The 18,481-nt window shown below is 41.0% G+C and overlaps 2 protein-coding genes and 1 long non-coding RNA gene across 3 annotated transcripts in view; 1 reads left to right on the forward strand and 2 right to left on the reverse strand.

The window, feature by feature from the left end:
• Nucleotides 1-201: 201 nt before the first annotated feature.
• LOC128490317 (uncharacterized) lies at nucleotides 202-2,222 on the reverse strand. The gene is made up of 2 exons (XR_008353938.1): nucleotides 2,106-2,222; nucleotides 202-392 (listed from the first exon to the last, which is right to left on the reverse strand). It is a non-coding gene; the product is annotated as an uncharacterized LOC128490317 (long non-coding RNA).
• A 3,313-nt stretch (nucleotides 2,223-5,535) lies between these two features.
• On the forward strand, nucleotides 5,536-10,313 carry BRF2 (BRF2 RNA polymerase III transcription initiation factor subunit). Its single transcript, XM_053462159.1, has 4 exons — nucleotides 5,536-5,829; nucleotides 7,251-7,310; nucleotides 7,770-8,091; nucleotides 9,529-10,313. The coding sequence occupies exons 1-4, from the start codon at nucleotides 5,676-5,678 to the stop codon at nucleotides 10,187-10,189; spliced, it is 1,197 nt and encodes a 398-aa protein (XP_053318134.1). The 5' UTR covers nucleotides 5,536-5,675; the 3' UTR covers nucleotides 10,190-10,313.
• A 2,967-nt stretch (nucleotides 10,314-13,280) lies between these two features.
• Nucleotides 13,281-18,481, reverse strand: part of ADGRA2 (adhesion G protein-coupled receptor A2) — a 76,825-nt gene continuing 71,624 nt past the window's right edge. The window contains exons 13-19 of the mRNA XM_053462158.1: nucleotides 17,930-18,119; nucleotides 17,393-17,601; nucleotides 17,102-17,229; nucleotides 16,357-16,480; nucleotides 16,030-16,175; nucleotides 15,436-15,525; nucleotides 13,281-15,042 (exon numbers count right to left, since the gene is read on the reverse strand). Coding sequence (XP_053318133.1) covers nucleotides 13,821-15,042; nucleotides 15,436-15,525; nucleotides 16,030-16,175; nucleotides 16,357-16,480; nucleotides 17,102-17,229; nucleotides 17,393-17,601; nucleotides 17,930-18,119 — 2,109 coding nt within the window. The 3' untranslated portion in view covers nucleotides 13,281-13,820. The remainder of the gene's footprint in view (nucleotides 15,043-15,435; nucleotides 15,526-16,029; nucleotides 16,176-16,356; nucleotides 16,481-17,101; nucleotides 17,230-17,392; nucleotides 17,602-17,929; nucleotides 18,120-18,481) is intronic.

Raw genomic sequence — 18,481 nt, forward strand, 5'->3', positions numbered from 1 at the left:
GTCCTTTCTCTGGCTTGCATACTCTTTAATGCAGGCCTTTTGGCACAGATGCCTTCTTGAGTATGGGCCTTGTTGGAATGATCCCGCTATATTAAAATGTTCCGCTTTTCCTGTTTCAGGATGAGACAGACAGGAGGGTCAGTTCATTACGAGGGGATTTAAATACTCGCCGATTGGTTTTTTTTTTATGGTTTACTTGAAGAAGCCTGGCAGAGTTACACAGCGGTTAGAGGATTCGCAATGCGTTTTCTCATCTCGAATGCATGTTTTAATGGTCAAGGTTTTGTTTTGCAACACATAATGGTTTTAATGCAACCTTCAGGTTTTATGAATGGAATCTTGGTTTTGGTGGTGTAGCTTCCAGCAACACTAAGCCAGCACTTTATTAACCCCTTAAGGACAATAGGGGTTATTACTCGTAGTATATTGTGGGACAATGGCTATTTTAACATTTTTCGGTGTTACTGTTTAGCTGTGATTTTCTTCTTTTTCATTTCATGCTCCCACACATATTATATATTGTTTTTTTCAGGACAAACAGGGCTTTCTTTAGATACCATTAATTTTATCATATCATCTAATTTACTATAAAAAAAATGATAAAATATGGGGATTTTTTGTTAAAAAATTACTTTTTCTCACTTTTTAAACAAAAAACTTTTACTCATCTGCAAAAACGAATGAAAAAACCTGCTAAATAGATTCTACTATTTGTCCTGAGTTTAGAAATACCCAATGTTTTTATGTTTTTTTGCTTTTTTCTGCACGTTATGGGGCAATAAGTACAGGTAGCGTTTTGCTATTTCAAAACCTTTTTTTCCAAATCTGGTAATTCTTCCCCCCATGTGCCATTTCGGGTATCTTTGAAGCCGGCCAATGCAATTTACCCCATCAAGTCATATATTTTTAAAAACTAGACACCCCAAGGTATTTCACATGCTGGTAATTTAACCCTTTCCATGCACTAATTTTACCACCAGCCTTTGTGAAACTTTATGGTAGTAAATTTTTTTGTATTTTTTTCACACACGTTGTACTTCAGGTATAAATTTATCGCTCCTGGTATATGTCCCTGTCAAACAACACCCCAATATGTGTTCAGTAACATCTCCTGAGCGCAGTGATACCCCACATGCATGGGTTTGTTGGGTTATTTGGGAGGTAAAAGGCCGCCTTTGTGAGGTGTGTATTTTTTGGCCATTCAGACATCTGATCCTACTGCCCCCATGTCCCATATTTGGGACACCTTTGAACCCGGCCAATTCAATTTACCCCATCCACTCATGCATTTTTTAATACGAGACACCCTATGGGCATTTGTAATGCCAATATTTTAACTCTTTCCATGCTGGAATTTTTGTAAAGATAAAGAATTTTAGGACTTGCTTATTAATTTTTTTTTTTTTTTTTTGGTGACAGTGGGGATTTTTATATGTTACCATATTATTTTTATTTTTTTAAACATTTTTTAAATTTTATTTTTTAAAAAATTTTAAAATTTTTTTTTTATTTTTTTTTACTAATCACTCATTAGTGAGCTGGGCTCCATTGACCTTGCATGGTTGGATGCAGTACCTGCATTCAACCTGCAGGAGGAGCTCGAGAGTTCACAAGAGGGTCTGGATAGACCCTCTGAACTCAGATCTATTGTTAATGCCATCCTGTGAATGACGGCAACGTCATTTACAGGATGGCACTTGTGGTTGCTCTTCGGAGCAATCACAAGGCGATCGGGGGTCGGGGGCTAGTGTTGCTGATATGCCTCGATATCGAGGCATGTCAGTAACACCATTTATGCTTAGGAAGCGATTCCGATCGCTTCCTAAGCTGTTTTAGCCGGGCGCCGCCGCGATCTTTCATGATCGGTGCGGCGGCGGCCATTTTTCTTCCGGGGAGGGCTGCCGAGGGCTGCCCTCCCCGGATCCACGGTCAGCCTCACTTGGGAGGCTTCCGTGGATGCTGCAAAGCCGCCGATCGCGGCGAAAACGCCGCGATCGCGGCGATGCAGCTAGTTAACGGCAGCCCGTACATGTACGGGCATTGTCGTTAACCCCTTGCACGGCAACCCCGTACATGTACGTGGATTGTCGTTAAGGGGTTAAGACTTAATGATATACACACTGGATTTCTTTTTTTTTTTTTGTAGTATCATTGGTATATTTATAAAGAGAATAAATGTATTACTGTATTTTGAATCTGAAAAAAATAAATAAAAAGAAAACCTATTTTGTCTTTTGTGTCAAATAATTCATGCCACGGAAAAAAACTGTATTGGGTTATTCTTTTGCAGTGTATAACAATTCATGAATAAACCAGTGCTATCATACGGATGGGGATAGAGAGATATATAATATAGGAGGCAGATATAAGTTTTAGGAGCCGGTTGTTTTGTATGCATCCATCTCTATAAGGAATGCAGAATATGTAAAGCATTTACCGGGAAAATATCCTGATCACTTCACATCAGCCTGATGTACCACGCATCAGCAGGGAGCTCTCAATCACGACGCAAAGAGAGGAACATGTTCGTATTACTTTTTCATTGTAAAGGGCATTACAGCTACTGTTCGTGGCACATAATATATAACCAAAAGGATATACTAACTTCTAAATAGTAAGCTAGTTTGAGCAGGATCCAGAGGTGTTATGCACTACATGTTATGTCCAGTTTACCTGTTCCTATTTGAGGAGGATTATGACGCTATAGAAATCATGTTTGCATGTGATGCCTTTTTTTTTTTTATGCCAAAATCTGACCTACATGGAGTACAGCTTTACATTTTACTGGATTACGGTCACAGAAAATGCTGAAAAGCCATTCATTTGTAAATTTGATCCGGTGCAATTCTGCATATTTGTTCCCCTGGTTTTGTGCCTGCAGCACTTGCGTTGTTTTATAAGCAGCTTTGTCCAGTAATTGGATCGCTTCCTGCGTGGCCACGTAGTCTAACATGACAGCAGTTAATTTAGACAAATGGCAAAGGAAAATGCAACCTTAGATTACTTTAGATTGTTAAATTAATTGAGTAACGCAAGGTGGATCCGCATAGAAAGGTACACAACCAGCAACAGTGTTTCCAACAACTGGCTGTTTAAAATCTGGAAATGCCAAGACTCGATCGGGTAAAGCCCCAGTGTGTCCCACCGGAGATGAGGCTTTGCTCGTGCGAGTACTCATTACGCACCCTGGCTCTTAGTATGTGCCGGGCTGAACCTGAGTACCCTCCGGTAATTCCAGGCACTAGATACAGAAAAAGGAATATAGCCAGATTGGTCCGCAAGAAGATTGGGGTTTTTAATGAAAGGTGTTGGGCCATCACAGAATGAGTGTAAAGTGACATAAGCTTAGATGGCTCCTCAGCATATTATATGAAATCTGAGTACTAGCTAAAGTTATGAGCCAAAACATAGCACCGATCTAGGTAGACTCTATTTTAAGAGGGGCGGCTTGTTTGGAAAGTTCCTAGATATGACAAGTTTCAAATTAAAAGGAACTTTTTTTTTTTTTTATTAATGGCATCAGATTAAAAGTGTTTTCTTTTTTAAAACGTTCCTATTTTTTTGCATAATGTTTTCGGATTGGCCCTCTGTTATCCCAGCCAAATCTATTAGACAAACACCCAGACTCATTGTAATACCACCTTACAGTAAACAGAATGGTTCAGTCTTAATAACCAATCAGAAGTAGTGATTAATGAAAGGCTATGGAGGAACTATACATTGTCATTGCCATGAAGAATCAGTGTGGTTACCTGAGCGGGGAAAGTCACCCAACATATCACGACTGACAACAATGGCAGCCTCCAGAAAGTTTTATTGGAGCAAAATGGGGGGAAAAAAACAGGCTTGTCAATGCTAACCTACATTGCTGTATACAACACTGGATTTTATGCTCAAGGTGTCGCGTGCCCGGCAGTTTGTGGATCTCTCCTTCAGACCCCTGCTTTGCTGTGATGCTGAGAGAGGAGCAAGTGCTGTGGGTGTACAAAACCAAGTCACTGGGTGCTGGGAAAGGTCTATTAATTATTAGTAGTTTAATATAGCGCCATCATATTCCACAGTGCTGTACAATAGTCTGCACCACGATAGCAAGGTGGAGCTAAATTATGTGGGCCAGGAGGTGGGTGGAGCTTTTGGTGGGTGTGGTAAATTTGATAGCTGCAAAGTGTCCCTGGAATTTCTTTTTCTCTTTCAAATGTTGGTAGCTATGATATTGGGTCTTAAACTTTAATGAATGAATGAGTGCAAGCCAGGGCCAACTTCAATTCCAATGAGGTCAGGGGTAACCTCTGTTACTGTGCCGCATACAGATATTTTATGGATACTATATGCAACTTATTGTAAGTTGCCTTCATTTGAAAAATGCAAAAGGGGCCTCCCATGAAGCAAGTGGTCCCCTTTGTAGCTCTGGGACACCCTTTAGTCAGGAAACATGTCCTGGACGTGCCCAAGATACTTTATTCCAGGAGACGTGCTTTTGGAGCGTGCCAGCTGTGCGGCCTCACAGGACAGCAGGGGTGCCAGGTGGCCGTCACATCACCAAGGCGTCTTTAAAGTGGGGCAAAAGGGGGAGCTGCCCCAGACCCAGTCATTCAAGGAGGGCCCATAGCAGCTCCCCTATGAGCTTGCGATAAACACGACCCTGGCCCCGCAGCTCATGCTTTCTCCTTGAACAGAGTAGGAGCGGCACACCGAAAGCTCTAGGCAATTGGTGAAGTAAGGGGGTGGAGACTCTGGAGAAAGGTGGGAAATATGAATAAATTAGTAAGATAATTGTGTGGATGAATTGTGTGATTGAGTGACAGAATTAGTGAATTTGTGTGTGGATGTATTGTGTGAATGAGTGAGAGAATGCATTAATAAATATGTGTAAATGATTTATGTGAATAAGTGAGAATGAATTAATGTGTGGATACATTGTGTGAATGAGAGAGAATGAATGAATGTGTGGATGGATTGTGAGAGTAAGATAATTAATGTGTGGATGAATTGTGTGAATGAGTGACAGACTGAATGGATTAATGTGTGGATGAATTGTGTGAATGAATGTGTGGATGAATTGCTTGAATTATTTGTGAGAATACATTAATGAATATGTGTTAAATGATTTGTGTGAATGAGTGAGAGAATGACTGATTGTGTGAATAAGAGAGTGACTGTATTTTAAGTGTGTGTATCATAGATGTATGACACCAGCTGCTGGTATTTGATTACGAGCGCCACCTTCTGTCACATTGTATAAGTGCCAGCTCTAGCAGTCCTTTACCTTTTATGCAATCAATTCAACAGACTGCAAGTTTTTATAGAACCCCATATTAACCCTCGCTAAATCTTTCATCCAATGCGCTTTAATAAAACCATCAGACTCTCCAGCAACCCGTCCAGCAAATGCGCTAACATAATCATAATTGCTCTTACCGGAAATTATGTCAGATGACGTAGTTTGCTTCCGTGTCTGTAGCGCAGGCGCCATTTCTTCGTAGCCGCGTTAACTTATCGAGCGAAGACCGTGGTCTCCGGGAAAATGGTTTCTTCTATGCGGTTGCAGGTCGCCTAATGGAGACCTAGTTTTTAGAACTTTGAAAGCGTTTACGATTAGGCTCCCTGGTGCAGCTAAACAGTCTATTCTATAGAGAAATAAAGGGGCCGTTTTCCGTTGTCTGGTGTTTTGTAGAATGTCGGGCCCCAGGCGGTGCCCGGACTGTGGCTCCTCTGACATTGTGGATGATGCTCATTACTCCCAGGATCAGCTAGTGTGTGCGGACTGCGGCTTTATCCTGAGCGAGGGTCTGCTCACCACAACACATACAGAGGAGGGCTTTCTGCAAGGTGATGAACGCGCTGTTATATCGCTGTATGTTCTATATACTAACCTGGAGTGCCTGTATAGCGTGGAGGAGAGAGGGGAGATGTGATTAACATTTTAATACTGAAAGGGATTAAACAAAGTACAGGAGGGAAGGTTATTGCAAAGGATGGTAAATGTTAGAACAAGAAACCGTAATCTAAAACTAGAGGGTCAGATGTTTAAATGTAACGTAAGGAAGCTTTTTTCACTGAGAGGGTGGTAGATAAGTGGAACAGCCCCCCATCTGAAGTGGCAGAGGTTAATAAAGTGAGAGAGTTTCAACATGTATGCAACAGGCATAAAGCAGTGCTAAGAATCTAAGACAAGCTAGAGGACTGATTAAGGACCGAGTCTTTACATCAGGAAAGTGGGCAGACTAGATGGACGAATACATTGTACGCTCTGTGTTTTACCCCTTGCGTTCCAGAGGGGCGATTTGCTATTTCTTGGTCAGTTGCACAGGGGTTCTAGGTGGCATTGAAAGTTCTATGATTAGTAGGGAGATGGAGGGCTTGACAGGTGCTCTCGTTACCATAGGAACCAATGGTACCTGGCTAGTTTATTGGTTGCCATGGTGATGTCGCATTACTGCCATATTCTTAGTTTGATCGCTGGAAGAATGCGCTGTGTGTGTTTTAGCGTCACATACTATATTACTATACATCGTATTTATTACCCTTATTCTAGCCGCTCTTCACATAAAGCGTCAATGAACAAGTAATTGGCTTTACAGGGGAGTTTCAATCAATTCTTACCTTATGGGCAGCCCTGTAACAATATCTGTTCTTAAACATGATCCTTAAAGCTAATGATATGTAAAACATTGTCTTATTTACATAAAACGTTATGAAAGCTGCAGTCGGATACACGACATGTTTTATCTGCAGGTGGGCCGTGTGATCAGAGCTTGTAACTTAAAATATATATATTTCGGGTGATGCTGTTAAAATAGAATGGGTTAAACCAAAGAGATGTTTTATTTAATGCATGGAAACTGTCTCTCTGTATTGGACTTTTGATGTATGTAGAATGTTTTCAGAGATCTTTATAAGATTTTTTTAGGTGGAAGAAGAAAAACATGATGGGCTTCAGCCGTCTTAGTTTGCCTTCTAGCCGGTTACAAATATCTTAAAACCAATAAATTCTGGGTCGATCGGAGGCTGTGTTTCTTCTTATCCCACAACAGCGTTCCTTTAACCCTGTCTTAGAGAATTACAATTTAAGACAAGATTACTTATTTCTGGGAAGCTGGATCTGGGTTATTTTGGACATTTAGTAAAGGTGTCCGTGGTATAAGAAAGAGAATAAATCCGGTGGGTCGGATTATTATTTAACCTGTTTCTGAATTATTTCATGTATCCTGACTGACACGTGATCATATTTGTTTCTGCTTTATATCCAGCTGTAAGGTTTTCAGAGAGTACTGGCGAGCGCGATACCATAAGCAGGAGTAAACTCCACGGTAAGAGTAACTTTTTACTTTAAAGGCACAGATATTATCCATCGAGGAAGGATAATGTAAGCCAAGCGTGTATCTGGAATTACCTCCCTGTTCTTCACCTGGATGGCTCTTTTTGGTTGTAGAGCTTGGTGACTGTTCGAGAGATCGCACACAAATCCAGGTGGTAACCTTTTCAGTGTCATGTTCTTATTACTATTATTATTTATTGTTTTATATATAGCGCCATCAGATTCTTCAGCGCTGTACAGTGGGTAGACATAAGAAGTAGTATATAACGTAACAAGATGACTTACAGAAACAGGTGGGGAGGGCCCTGCTCAAACCAGCTTACAGTGTAGAGATGTTGGCTGATAACCATAGCGTGATATAGTGTTTATCGCATCAATGAAGCCGGATCGTTCAGAAGCAGTAACGTAGCAGCCTGCTGCGGGATCACTAATTTTGTGCTTCGTCTCACAGGCATAAAGCGAGTGAGAGATCTTTGCAAAGTTTTGAGGCTGCCAGATAGCTTCACTGACACCGCCGTGTCCTACTATGAACAAGCGTTCAGCCATCCCACGTTCCACTTTGTCACCCTGCAGAAGAAGGAGATAGTGATGGGATGCTGTGTGTATGTGACGTGCCGGCAGCACCGCTGGCCTCTCACCATGGGAACTGTCTGCTCGCTGTTATACACAAAGAAGGAACTCTTTGCCAGCGTATATCTGGACGCGGTGCAAGTTCTGAAGCTGGATGTACCGTCTCTGGGCCTCCAGGACCTGGTGAAGAGCCATTGCAAGAGGTAGAATATGCTAGAGGCTCTTCGGTATTTAAATCCGGTTCACATCGCCGTAGCGTGTAGTCTTTTCTGAACACAGAATGTGGCGCTTTCCATGTACTTCGTTCCAAACTCGCATCCAAAATGAATAGATCTATCTAAATAAACCAAAATGTTCAAATGTTTTGTATCCCATTACCACTCTTGGAACAAAATATCGTATTTCAAACATTAAGAGCTAAATGCTATAACCCCAATAATATATTGTTAGGAAAAGTATTAGGTCAGAGACTTCTCAGCTGCATGCCAGGTATCTGCAACTTTTTAATCTATATATTTCCTAGCATTTAAAGGGGAAGTCTCATGGAAACAGATCTTTTAACATGAGCATGAAATGCAGTGCTTTATACCAAAATCTTCCTTTATCTGCAGACCTGGAGGCTGTCATTGTTGCCAGTCATGATATTATGATGACATTTGGTTGATTTTGAGAAAGGATGTCTCTCCATTGCTGAAGTCTCCCCTGTCTCAGAGCATTGTTACACTTGAATGAAGTCCAAGCTTCTATTTGGGCATTCTTTGCCACCAGAGTTGGTTCAGAAAAACAAGTGAAAGAATCCCATAGAGTCCTCAGACCTTTGATGACCTCTCCGTGCAGGCTGATCGCTGGCACACTGGGCTCTAGATCCCTGCAATGGGAATCAAAGTGAAAAGATGGAGAAACTACCTGGCTAGTACCTCGCAGTATGACCAGCGAGTGCCTAATGCACCTTGGGCCAGTGCTCACTTAACTTAAAAGTAACGTTACTCATCGAACTATATCCCAGGAGTTTAATACTAAAGAAATAGCATAATATCTAAAGGAGCATTTTAAATAGACCAATTGGGGTTAAATTTAGAACTCCATACCAAGATGCTTAGTTTCGTACCTAAGGGTCACTGTCATTATCAGCATTATTCTTAATATCTGAAAAAAATAAATTGTTGCAACCCACACACTTGTTATGAGATGAGATTGGAAGTTCTTTATCCTCAGCTCCAGCAGCCCGTGGTGAAACCTGCCATCATGTTGAAGCCGGTGGAGACCAAAATGTAGACAATACTGCCCTAAGATATATCCAACTTCTGAGTTTTTTGTCTGCAAATTCTCTATCTTGTTGTTTTAACCCCTGGTTTAACCCTGTATCAGAACATGTGCTGGTTAGTTTTAAACTGTGTTTTTCACTTGCTTGGTCAGAAATGCTCTTGACTTGATAAAGGGAGGACTCCCGAAAGCTCTTCTAGTATTTTAAATACTGTTAGTCCAATAAAAAAGGTATTACAAGATTCTGCAACATCCTGTTTTTTTGAATTCTTTTAAACTGGAATAATACGGGTACTCCAAACTACAACTTCTGAGTCAAACTTTTTGGGTTATGTCAGTCACTACTTCCACATTTATTATCTGTATTCTCCTTGCAGTTTCAAGTTGTTTCAGAACTCATCTTCGGCTCCAAGAGGATACGCAGAAGATCTGGAGAAGGTGCTAGAGAGGACTTTGCAGACCGTAGAATTGGCAAGTGACGTATGGCTGGTGACCGGACGTCACCCCATCCCCATAGTCAGTGCAGCCGCCTACCTTTCCTGGCAGTCACTGCAGCCGTCACGCTTGTCATGCACGTTTACACGCTTTTGCAAACTGTCTGATGTGGACTTCCCCCCACCGGCAACAAAAAGGCTGAAGGAACTTCACGAAATCTTCCTCAAGTTGGCCGCTCAGCTTCCTTGGCTGAAGGTACTGCCTCTTAATAAGAAAACTGTAGTGCAGCACCTTGGTGACATCCTGAAGCATCGTACGTACCTTCTCAGGCGAGCCCTAGAAGCCACAGATACAGGGGATGGAGACGGAAAAGCCGATACGTTGTCCCCTCCTGGTCAGCCAAGTCCGGCTACGTCTTTCCTACCTCCGTGTCTGACACATCCACCAAAAAGAAAACACAGCCAAGCATTCCCCCAAGACCGACAAGATGTCACAGGGGATGAGGACATTTCTGACAGTGAGATTGAGCAGTACTTAAGAACCCCCGCTGAAGTGGAGGCATTTAAACAGGCTCAGGAACAGACACAGACTCTTAATCCTTAAATTTGCTTTCGAGATTTTGTTAGCACTTGAGCTATGTACATAACTTGCTTCAGATGTATTGGCTGACCTTTTTATTGTTGCACATAAAATGTATGTTAATGTAAAAATACACTGTATTATAGAATATCGTTTTTTTTTTCTGAAATCAAGAGAAAAGTCACGTAAAAGCTAAAATTCCAGGGAGAATATAGATGTACTTATTTAATTGAAGCCTCCAAGATTTCAATACTTAATAGACCAGCCGATGATTGCAATCATCCCAGATAGCTTGTATATCTGCATGTAGGAGTGAATGGAAATGCTTCCAGCACACTCATTCCAATGTATTTAAACCCTTTTGTTTTTCTTCACTTCTGTCCCCCAGAAGAATACGATTCCTTTAAGAATGATAAAACAAGAACTTATTCCTATCCTTATTTTGATTATCCATTTACAGTCAGGATATAGACTATAACACCGAGCTTTATCTGCAAGGTGCTGTTCAGTACTATAGCTGATGAGCCAAGTTCTTTGTGGATATTTTTAATACAATTTTATAGATGATCACACATTATATATATATATATATATCTAAATATAGACAGCCTCTTTTTGTGTGTGTGTATCAGATAAACACAATAAATGTTATTACAATATCCATCCAAATTAAAATATTTTTTTAATATAAAAAAGACGAAGTACATCATTTTGGTGACATTTCAGAAAGCACAGTACATACTTTGGACATGTTTTCTTTGGTGCAGTATAGTTGATTGTTTGTTCCATCTGTAAGGATTAACTATCTTCACGCAAAAAACAAACATTTTAAACAGACATCTTCAGAAGTGCATTAAATCTGCTGGTTTTGATGATTGATCTATCAGAGCTTGAATAATGTTGATTAAAGTGTCGGTAAGGCATTAGTGTAACTGGGTTTTATATAAAATGGGCCCATGGACTGGAGTTTAGACAGATGTGAACGGCTTTGAGTCTTGGCGGTGTGTGTTTATTGCTCTAAAAAGCACCTCCTCTTAGTAGGCCATTAGAAAAAGAATATGCGGATTGTGGTCATATCGGGGATAACTCTCCTGTAAACTCTCTCTAGGAAATAAACCACTGGCCGTGATCTTGCATATATAAACTGTAGTGTCGCTGTCTCTTAAATATAAGCTAAAGTGTTTGCGGAGCTCTTTTATCTTTTATTCCCACCTGTACAGTGAAATCCATCTAAAATGCTGTATTCTCCATGTACGACCCTTAATTGTCTACTTGCATGAAAGATATACATTAAGTGCATAATGCAAGTATTTCCCTAAAAGCTACGAACTAACGGGAATACAAACAACTGAACAGACGTGAAACCAGTCTGGCATTTGGGATCAGGGAGTTGGCATTTGGGATCAGGGAGTTGGCATTTGGGATCAGGGAGTTGGCATTTGGTACGGCGGACGGTGGCTCCATGATGCTTCTCCAGCCACATATAAGCGAGTTCATATAATTGCAAAACAAAATTGTTCCTCAGGGGCCGTTCAAATGATGGACCATCTTGATCACCAATGGTGGCTTCAGAGTGGACATTGGTCACCACATATTCTTCTCTCAAAGGATAACACAAATACACTGTGATGCTTTTCTCCCGGAGAGTAAAACGCCAGATATTTCAAACCCCTTTGGAGACTTCTGTAATTTTATACTGCCATTTTTTCTTAGCAGGCAAGACATTACTTTGATTTCATAACTAACAACATATTTTGTACATTTAAAATGAAAATATATATATATATTTATAGTATTGCATTGGTAAAGGAATGTACATTATTTATACTGGCCAGACCTTTTTTTTGGCACTGGATGAACCATTTAGAATAATCCCAGTCTGGTTCCAGTCCTAATACACATTTTATACACAAGGACATAACACACATAGCACATGAAGCACGGGTAAACTTTTTTGGCACGTAGTCCACATAACTGCCCAATTATCTACGGATTTGCTTTTGTGGGCTCTATAAAAAAAATCTATAATTAAAATAGAGCGTTTGTGTTAATGTAATGATCCTCCTCTGAAGGCAGGGGGGGTCTTATTTGCTGAAAAAGGAAAATTTTGACTCCCTGATATCGCTATGCAGAAGTAGGTCTGATGTGGCCCTGTGCAGTGCATAGATAATGCAGGAGCTTTATTAAAAACTCTCTAAATAACCTCCGTCCTCGCTAAGCCTGTCTACGTCGCTAGCCCCCAAAGGACACATAAGTGGCAGCTTAGTGTTAAACGTCACGGAGCTGTGTATATCACTGATCTAAAAGACCACCGCGATTTCTGGCCACAAATTCTCTTTATTACACATTAAGCTTTTTATTCTGGTTTTAAGGCACTTGTGATCTAAAACTGTATACGCAGCCTAATATGGCACATGTATGTAATATGACATTTGCCACATGTCTGCTTATTTGATTCACAAGGAATTTATTGTATGCTGGCACTAAAGGGTTAATCTTGTACTTTGATGTGGACCAAGAAGGCAGACATCATGTAACCACATAATATCCCTTCTAGAATTTTCTATATAAGTATAGTTATTTTAGAGCTTGGCAGATCTATATACATAGACATGTTGATTATTTTTTTTATATAACAATAGTAAACAAAAATATTGCTTTTCTGTGTTTTAACACAAAAATAATACTGATACAGAAATGTACACATTTCTGAAAAATTGCTCCTGATCTATCTATACAATATTCAATATAGTTCTATATTTGAAAAATAAACATTTCACTCTGTTTTATATAACAATTATAAAAAATACATAGATACCATGCAAATTTGATTTAAGAACAAGTGTATCTGAATGCCGATTACTGTGATTGTCAAAGATTTTGCATAAATGTTATGCTGACCGGTATTTTAGAAGAAGAAAAAAATAGGACAAATAATCTATGTGGGTGATACCAACGCGCAGCTTTTCTGGATTTCTCCATTAGTCCTCTCCACGTGTGAGTAATTCAGGCACTATTTAAACCAGAAACCATGGCACTGAAGGATTATACAGAGATTCAAAGAAAAACAAGGTTTGGGAAATATTTGGAGGAATAAGAAGTTAGTTAGAACGAAGGAACCATGGAAAAGGGAGTCCTTCAAAGTGCTCAAATCAGGTGGTCTCCTTCAATCATTCCACTTAGAGAAGAAGCTGACTGAAGATTCTAGTATAGGGCACTAATTGCTATATAAATGAGTTCTTTCACATTATTTGTGAATGTGTTCGACACGGTTGTGTGCAGCTACTTTAGAGCTGAAGTATTGTCCAAGCAAAATATATTTTTGGATGAAGTCAGAGATACAACCAAAGGAGGAAATCCTTAACACATCAACAATGCTGATAAATTTTATCCAAGGCACATCCCTTGCACAAGGCATGTATAAAAAAAGTTCTCCAGGGGTCACAGGCCACTGGTCAATAAAGTATACACTGGCACAAGCGCATTTTGGCACATATTCTGGGCTCTCTTCAGGACGTCAGTCATCTCCACCATCCACTGTGTAACCACAAGCTAAGTCTGGGGAGAGCCCAATTTCTTGGCGTGTTGATATAGACTGGTGAGCCATGTCTGTAGATGACATTTGAAGCACCTGCTATGAACACTTGGATACAAACTACACAGTAGTCTCGCTTTTCCAGAGGCCAGTCTTCATGGTTGCTGAATTTTCTGTAGTTGCTAGATTGATGTCATACTCGCTACCCTTTAGTACCCCATTCTGGTTGGCGGTGTTGAGAGGGTATGACCTGCGTTTGGTTTCTCTTTCCATGCTGTTGGCTTGTTTAAGGTTGTCCCGACTTGCGCTTTTCCTCTGGGCCCTAGCAAAGTCTTGAGTTTGGTGGCCGCTGCTATCGCTTCCTTCTGAGTGAGTTAAAGCTCCTTCTGGATCCCTAACAACTACCCCCGCCCTGCCATTGTTTAAAGGGCTGTGCCTGCTGTTGTAACTTTCCGAATGGCTGTTGTGGATGCTGCCACTCTCACTGGAGGGTAGATCAGAAGATGGGCCGCGAAGCACCTTTAACCTGTGGTGTTTCCCTTCCCGATACTGCTTAGTTCTGCTCTTATGGTTTCTGCGCCCATGAAGGTTGTTCATATACCTGCTGGGAACAGTAATGTTTTTGTTATTAGTTGGTTCACTGTCTTCACAGCTGGGTGGCTTGGGCGAGCAGCTCTCCACCTGATTCTGGGCCACCTGCAGGTTTGTTATTTTACAAGGTCCATTATTGGAATGACTGCTGCTGCTCGGTGAGGATGAAGACTTGACGGAATTAGTCAGCTCTGGGTTACACCCCATGAATACCTGAGGAGAGTCATCTACTGGTGAGCCGGTTTGGACATACGCCTGAGTTGGTAAAGTTTCTATGTATCTTGGACAGCAGGCAAACCAAGAGCTCTTGACATCCTGCCGTCGTACACAGTGGTGAAGGAACATAAAGATTCCTAGCACAACTGCCGTGACTCCATAAAAGCAGCTGAAAATGACATTGAAATACCAATCCTGTGACACAGCCAAAGCCCCAAAAATCCAGAGCACAATATACAGAACGTGGACAATCACCAGAGCCCAGAACTGCACGTGCAGCGAATACACAGCATCTACGTCGGTTGGCGGGGATGCAGAATTAATGGTCACAGATATGGAACTCGAATCGCTCAGGAGGTGGCTAATGCCGCCGGGTTGCTGATGTGGGTCACTTGGCTCTAGAGGATCCTTCTGGTCAGTTGGTTGTCGCTTCAAATTTATTCCCGCACACAGTAGGTAAATCCAAGTGACAAGGAGGATAAGGGCAGCTGGGACATAAAAGGCTCCAAGACTTGGCCTCCATACCAAACAGCAGCTGTGTATGACAAGACCAATTAGTATACAACCAGTTACTATTTTACAGACAGGAAGACACTACAAGACACATGGAATGAGCAAATTCGCTGTGGAACTGGGAAAATAACATTCAAAGAAACATATGGTTTGCCTGCAGATCATCATTAGGGGGTTAATTCCTAAACCTACAGGAGGTTTATTCACTAAAGCTGGTGTGGGCAGGTTAGTTTAGATGATAGCAGTTATAGCTCTTTGCCGTGCGTTATGAAGAGCCAACACTGGAAAGTGTCCACTGCAAAGGAGTGTTGGTTTTGTATAATGCACAGTTTAATTAGTGTTACAGTTAAGTATTAAAACTATCCTTTTATGTAGTGACACAGTAGACAGATTATTTGGCTAGTAGAGTACTCACTAGGGGTTGTTTTCCCTGTAGTTGTTAATGTTCACAGCAGCTGTGATCCCGCAGATGATTAAAGGAATACCACCTGCGATCAGGTAAAACCTGCAAAAAGAAAATATAGTCAAGACCCCCGCTTTCTGGTGTGTTTTGGTGCAGGACACCATATTCAGTAAGATGAAACCACAGCTCTCTTTCCAATTCCCACTTTTCAGACCCATTTTGTTGCAGCACATAATATGGTAGGCCATTAGAACATGATTTAGAAGTCTTAAAGGTATTATGGCTAACATTATACTTTGGATTCTGGTTCCTTGAATTCTTACAGTTGAGACCCCGTCTCGCTCAAAGCACAAGAGCAAACTTATGGCACACCTGACCTCATCTGGGTGTGCTAAAAGCTTATGGATAACATGATTATTTAATAAATTAATGGCACTGGTCATCCAGTCCTCCATGACTTTTGGACAAATACAGTGTCTTCTGCGTCCACAATCATGTTAATTTCTTGTACAGGTTACCTGGCACACAATTGGGGAGGTACATGGACCTTTCCAATGCTCACATAGGATAACCTGGTCACTGACCTGCCCATCAAAAGGTGATTACCTGAGCATTGGTCGTTGTGGGGTTTGGACGGCTTCCCCTTCTGGTTGTGGCTGAGGTTTATGGGTGAGCTCTTTGTATATGACCCTGGCCTTCAGACTCATCCAGAGCAAGGTGGACAAGGATGAATAATGTAGAATGATGCTGACCTGAGACAGAATGTAGGACTTGGTTATCAGAGAACAAAGCTGGACGTCATAAAAAACAACTAACATTTGCATAGTCACATTTGTGTCACGTGTTGGATTTATATTACATATTACAACTGTATATAACACATTCATCATAGACATACAACATCAGGAACTTATTGCTACCCACAATACTAACCGCCTGGCAGACAACGAGGTATCCAGTCAGGTTGATTCCGCCTGCAAACACGGCTGATGTCATTGCAATATGGAAGCAAAGATTCAGGAGCATGTGCCAGCCCTTTCTGGAGATCTGTATAGAACTACATTCATAATTGAAAGCATTAAGTGTTTGAATATCAAGTAATGGATATCAAGTAACAATCTAATGGCATATAATACTGAATTATAACATCCCTCTATAACTTCTCATTATCTAAATGCTCGGTATGGATCCCTTACACAACTCTTCCCACTGTTCCATTGGAATCCTCCATGTAACTATTCTTCTAACATGTTATGGAAATCTAGAACTCTGGCCTCAAATATGTGAGATCCTGCATCTTGCACAAGAAACACGTATTGTTCCATGTAACACCTCCATATTTTCTTACAGCCCCCATGATCCATTGCATTAAGCACTAACCCAGAGCTAGCGTTCCACCAATCCAATTTCACAAATTTCTCCCTTTGCTGGGTCACTCATAGGTGTCCATGATAAACCTTCCAGGGAGGGTTAAAAACAAAAGGGACACATCTAGGGCTGAGCGTACACTGAGGCAACTAACCCAACAGTATCAGTAATTCAGTATTAAAGGGGCTCTCAGAATTTCTGCAAGATAAAACTCCAGATGAATGCGAGTGACCCCTTTGGCTCAACCCTGCAGACACCCACGCTAACACCATTATTTTTGACATGTTCTTCCTGGCTCTCCTGTTCATACCTGTGATGTACTATGTAAGTAATGATGGTGGTGAAGAGGCAGAGCAGAAGGATTGCAGTGCAGGAATAGATGACGGGATGGAGAACTTCAGTGCCGTTTTTAACTGGTTCGGAAAATGTATTCAACTCCTGCTGGGGCAGACAGATATTACAGATCACAAACAGTTATCCATATATGAGGCAGTGGGAAATGAATGTCAGGAGTCAGTGGGACAATTTGGAAAAATGTCCTTTCACTTGAAATCCTAAAAACCATATGTCTATCATAATGTCAGAAGCTTTGTCTACTCACCGTCAGGATGGCAAAGTTGCCAAGCTGCTGGCACTGCATGCTGGTGATGTTAGGCTCCTCTGACAAAAGGCGGCATCCCTCAGAACTCCAGCTTCCATAGCCTTCCAGGGATTTAAAGTTCCATTTGGCAGGGAGAGGATTGGAACCCTTCACCAAGTGGCGGAGAGTTACCGTGACAGGGTCTGTTAGGTTATTAGAACCACAATCTCCTGAGAAAAAGTAGAGAAACTCATGAGATTTTTCAAATTCCCTGGAACTGCATGGCCCTTAACATCATCACAATACTAAGCATTTTAGAACGCTATAAACAGAATTAAGAAGGACTGATCACAACATGATATGACAGTATAACATTGCTCTGCAACATTTAAAACATAATCTGCTAAATGTTTTGTCTCATTAATTTATGGCGTTTCCTTAGCGGCAAATAAAACACTTGAAATCAAAATAAAGAAAAAACTGATTATTAATAAACATTAAATGTTAATACTGCGGGGTTTGGCTTTTGTTCAACAATTTGGAATGGAATTAACTTACGAGTTCCCACATATATGACTGGAGTGGAGATACTTCGCCTTTTTCCATCTTCAGCAAGTCGAGAGGAGTTTCCTACACTTCTAAACAGCTTTCCATTCCTGAAAGATAAGACTTGCAACTTGCAGCTTGGTGAAGATGTGGACATGAACAGGCTCGGAGGCAGATGTACAGATGCCAGGGCAAGGCTGTTCTGTAGGAGATAACAAAAAATTCAAATTCAGACTGTGGCACAAGGGATCTGAAATCACACCAAGATGCACCTTGCTGACACAAACATTAGACAGATCCACCATATGATATATATCATATGATTTTTTGTTGTAATAGTGGTATTTGGCCGGTAAATGTGTTAAAACCAGTTCCCTCAATCACCTAATCTCTATGAACTCTTACAAGCGGCTAGTGTGGGGGGCTTAAAAGGACACCTAAAAAAGCTTCACTCAGAATGTGATTCAGAGAAAAACCACCCTGGTTAACAGATGATCCGTGTTCAACGGCATCAACTATTAATACATCTCAGGATAAATGTTCCCTGGTCCACAAGCATTAAAT

Source organism: Spea bombifrons, chromosome 4 (genome assembly GCF_027358695.1).
Source record: "Spea bombifrons isolate aSpeBom1 chromosome 4, aSpeBom1.2.pri, whole genome shotgun sequence".
NCBI lineage: Eukaryota > Metazoa > Chordata > Amphibia > Anura > Pelobatidae > Spea > Spea bombifrons.

Excerpts from the sequence above, each read along its gene's own strand:
- BRF2 (XM_053462159.1), top strand. The coding sequence starts at position 5,676 with ATGTCGGGCCCCAGGCGGTGCCCGGACTGTGGCTCCTCTGACATTGTG. Across the intron at positions 5,830-7,250 it reads AGAGGAGGGCTTTCTGCAAG|CTGTAAGGTTTTCAGAGAGT; the intron begins GTGATGAACGCG and ends CTTTATATCCAG. Across the intron at positions 8,092-9,528 it reads GTGAAGAGCCATTGCAAGAG|TTTCAAGTTGTTTCAGAACT; the intron begins GTAGAATATGCT and ends TTCTCCTTGCAG.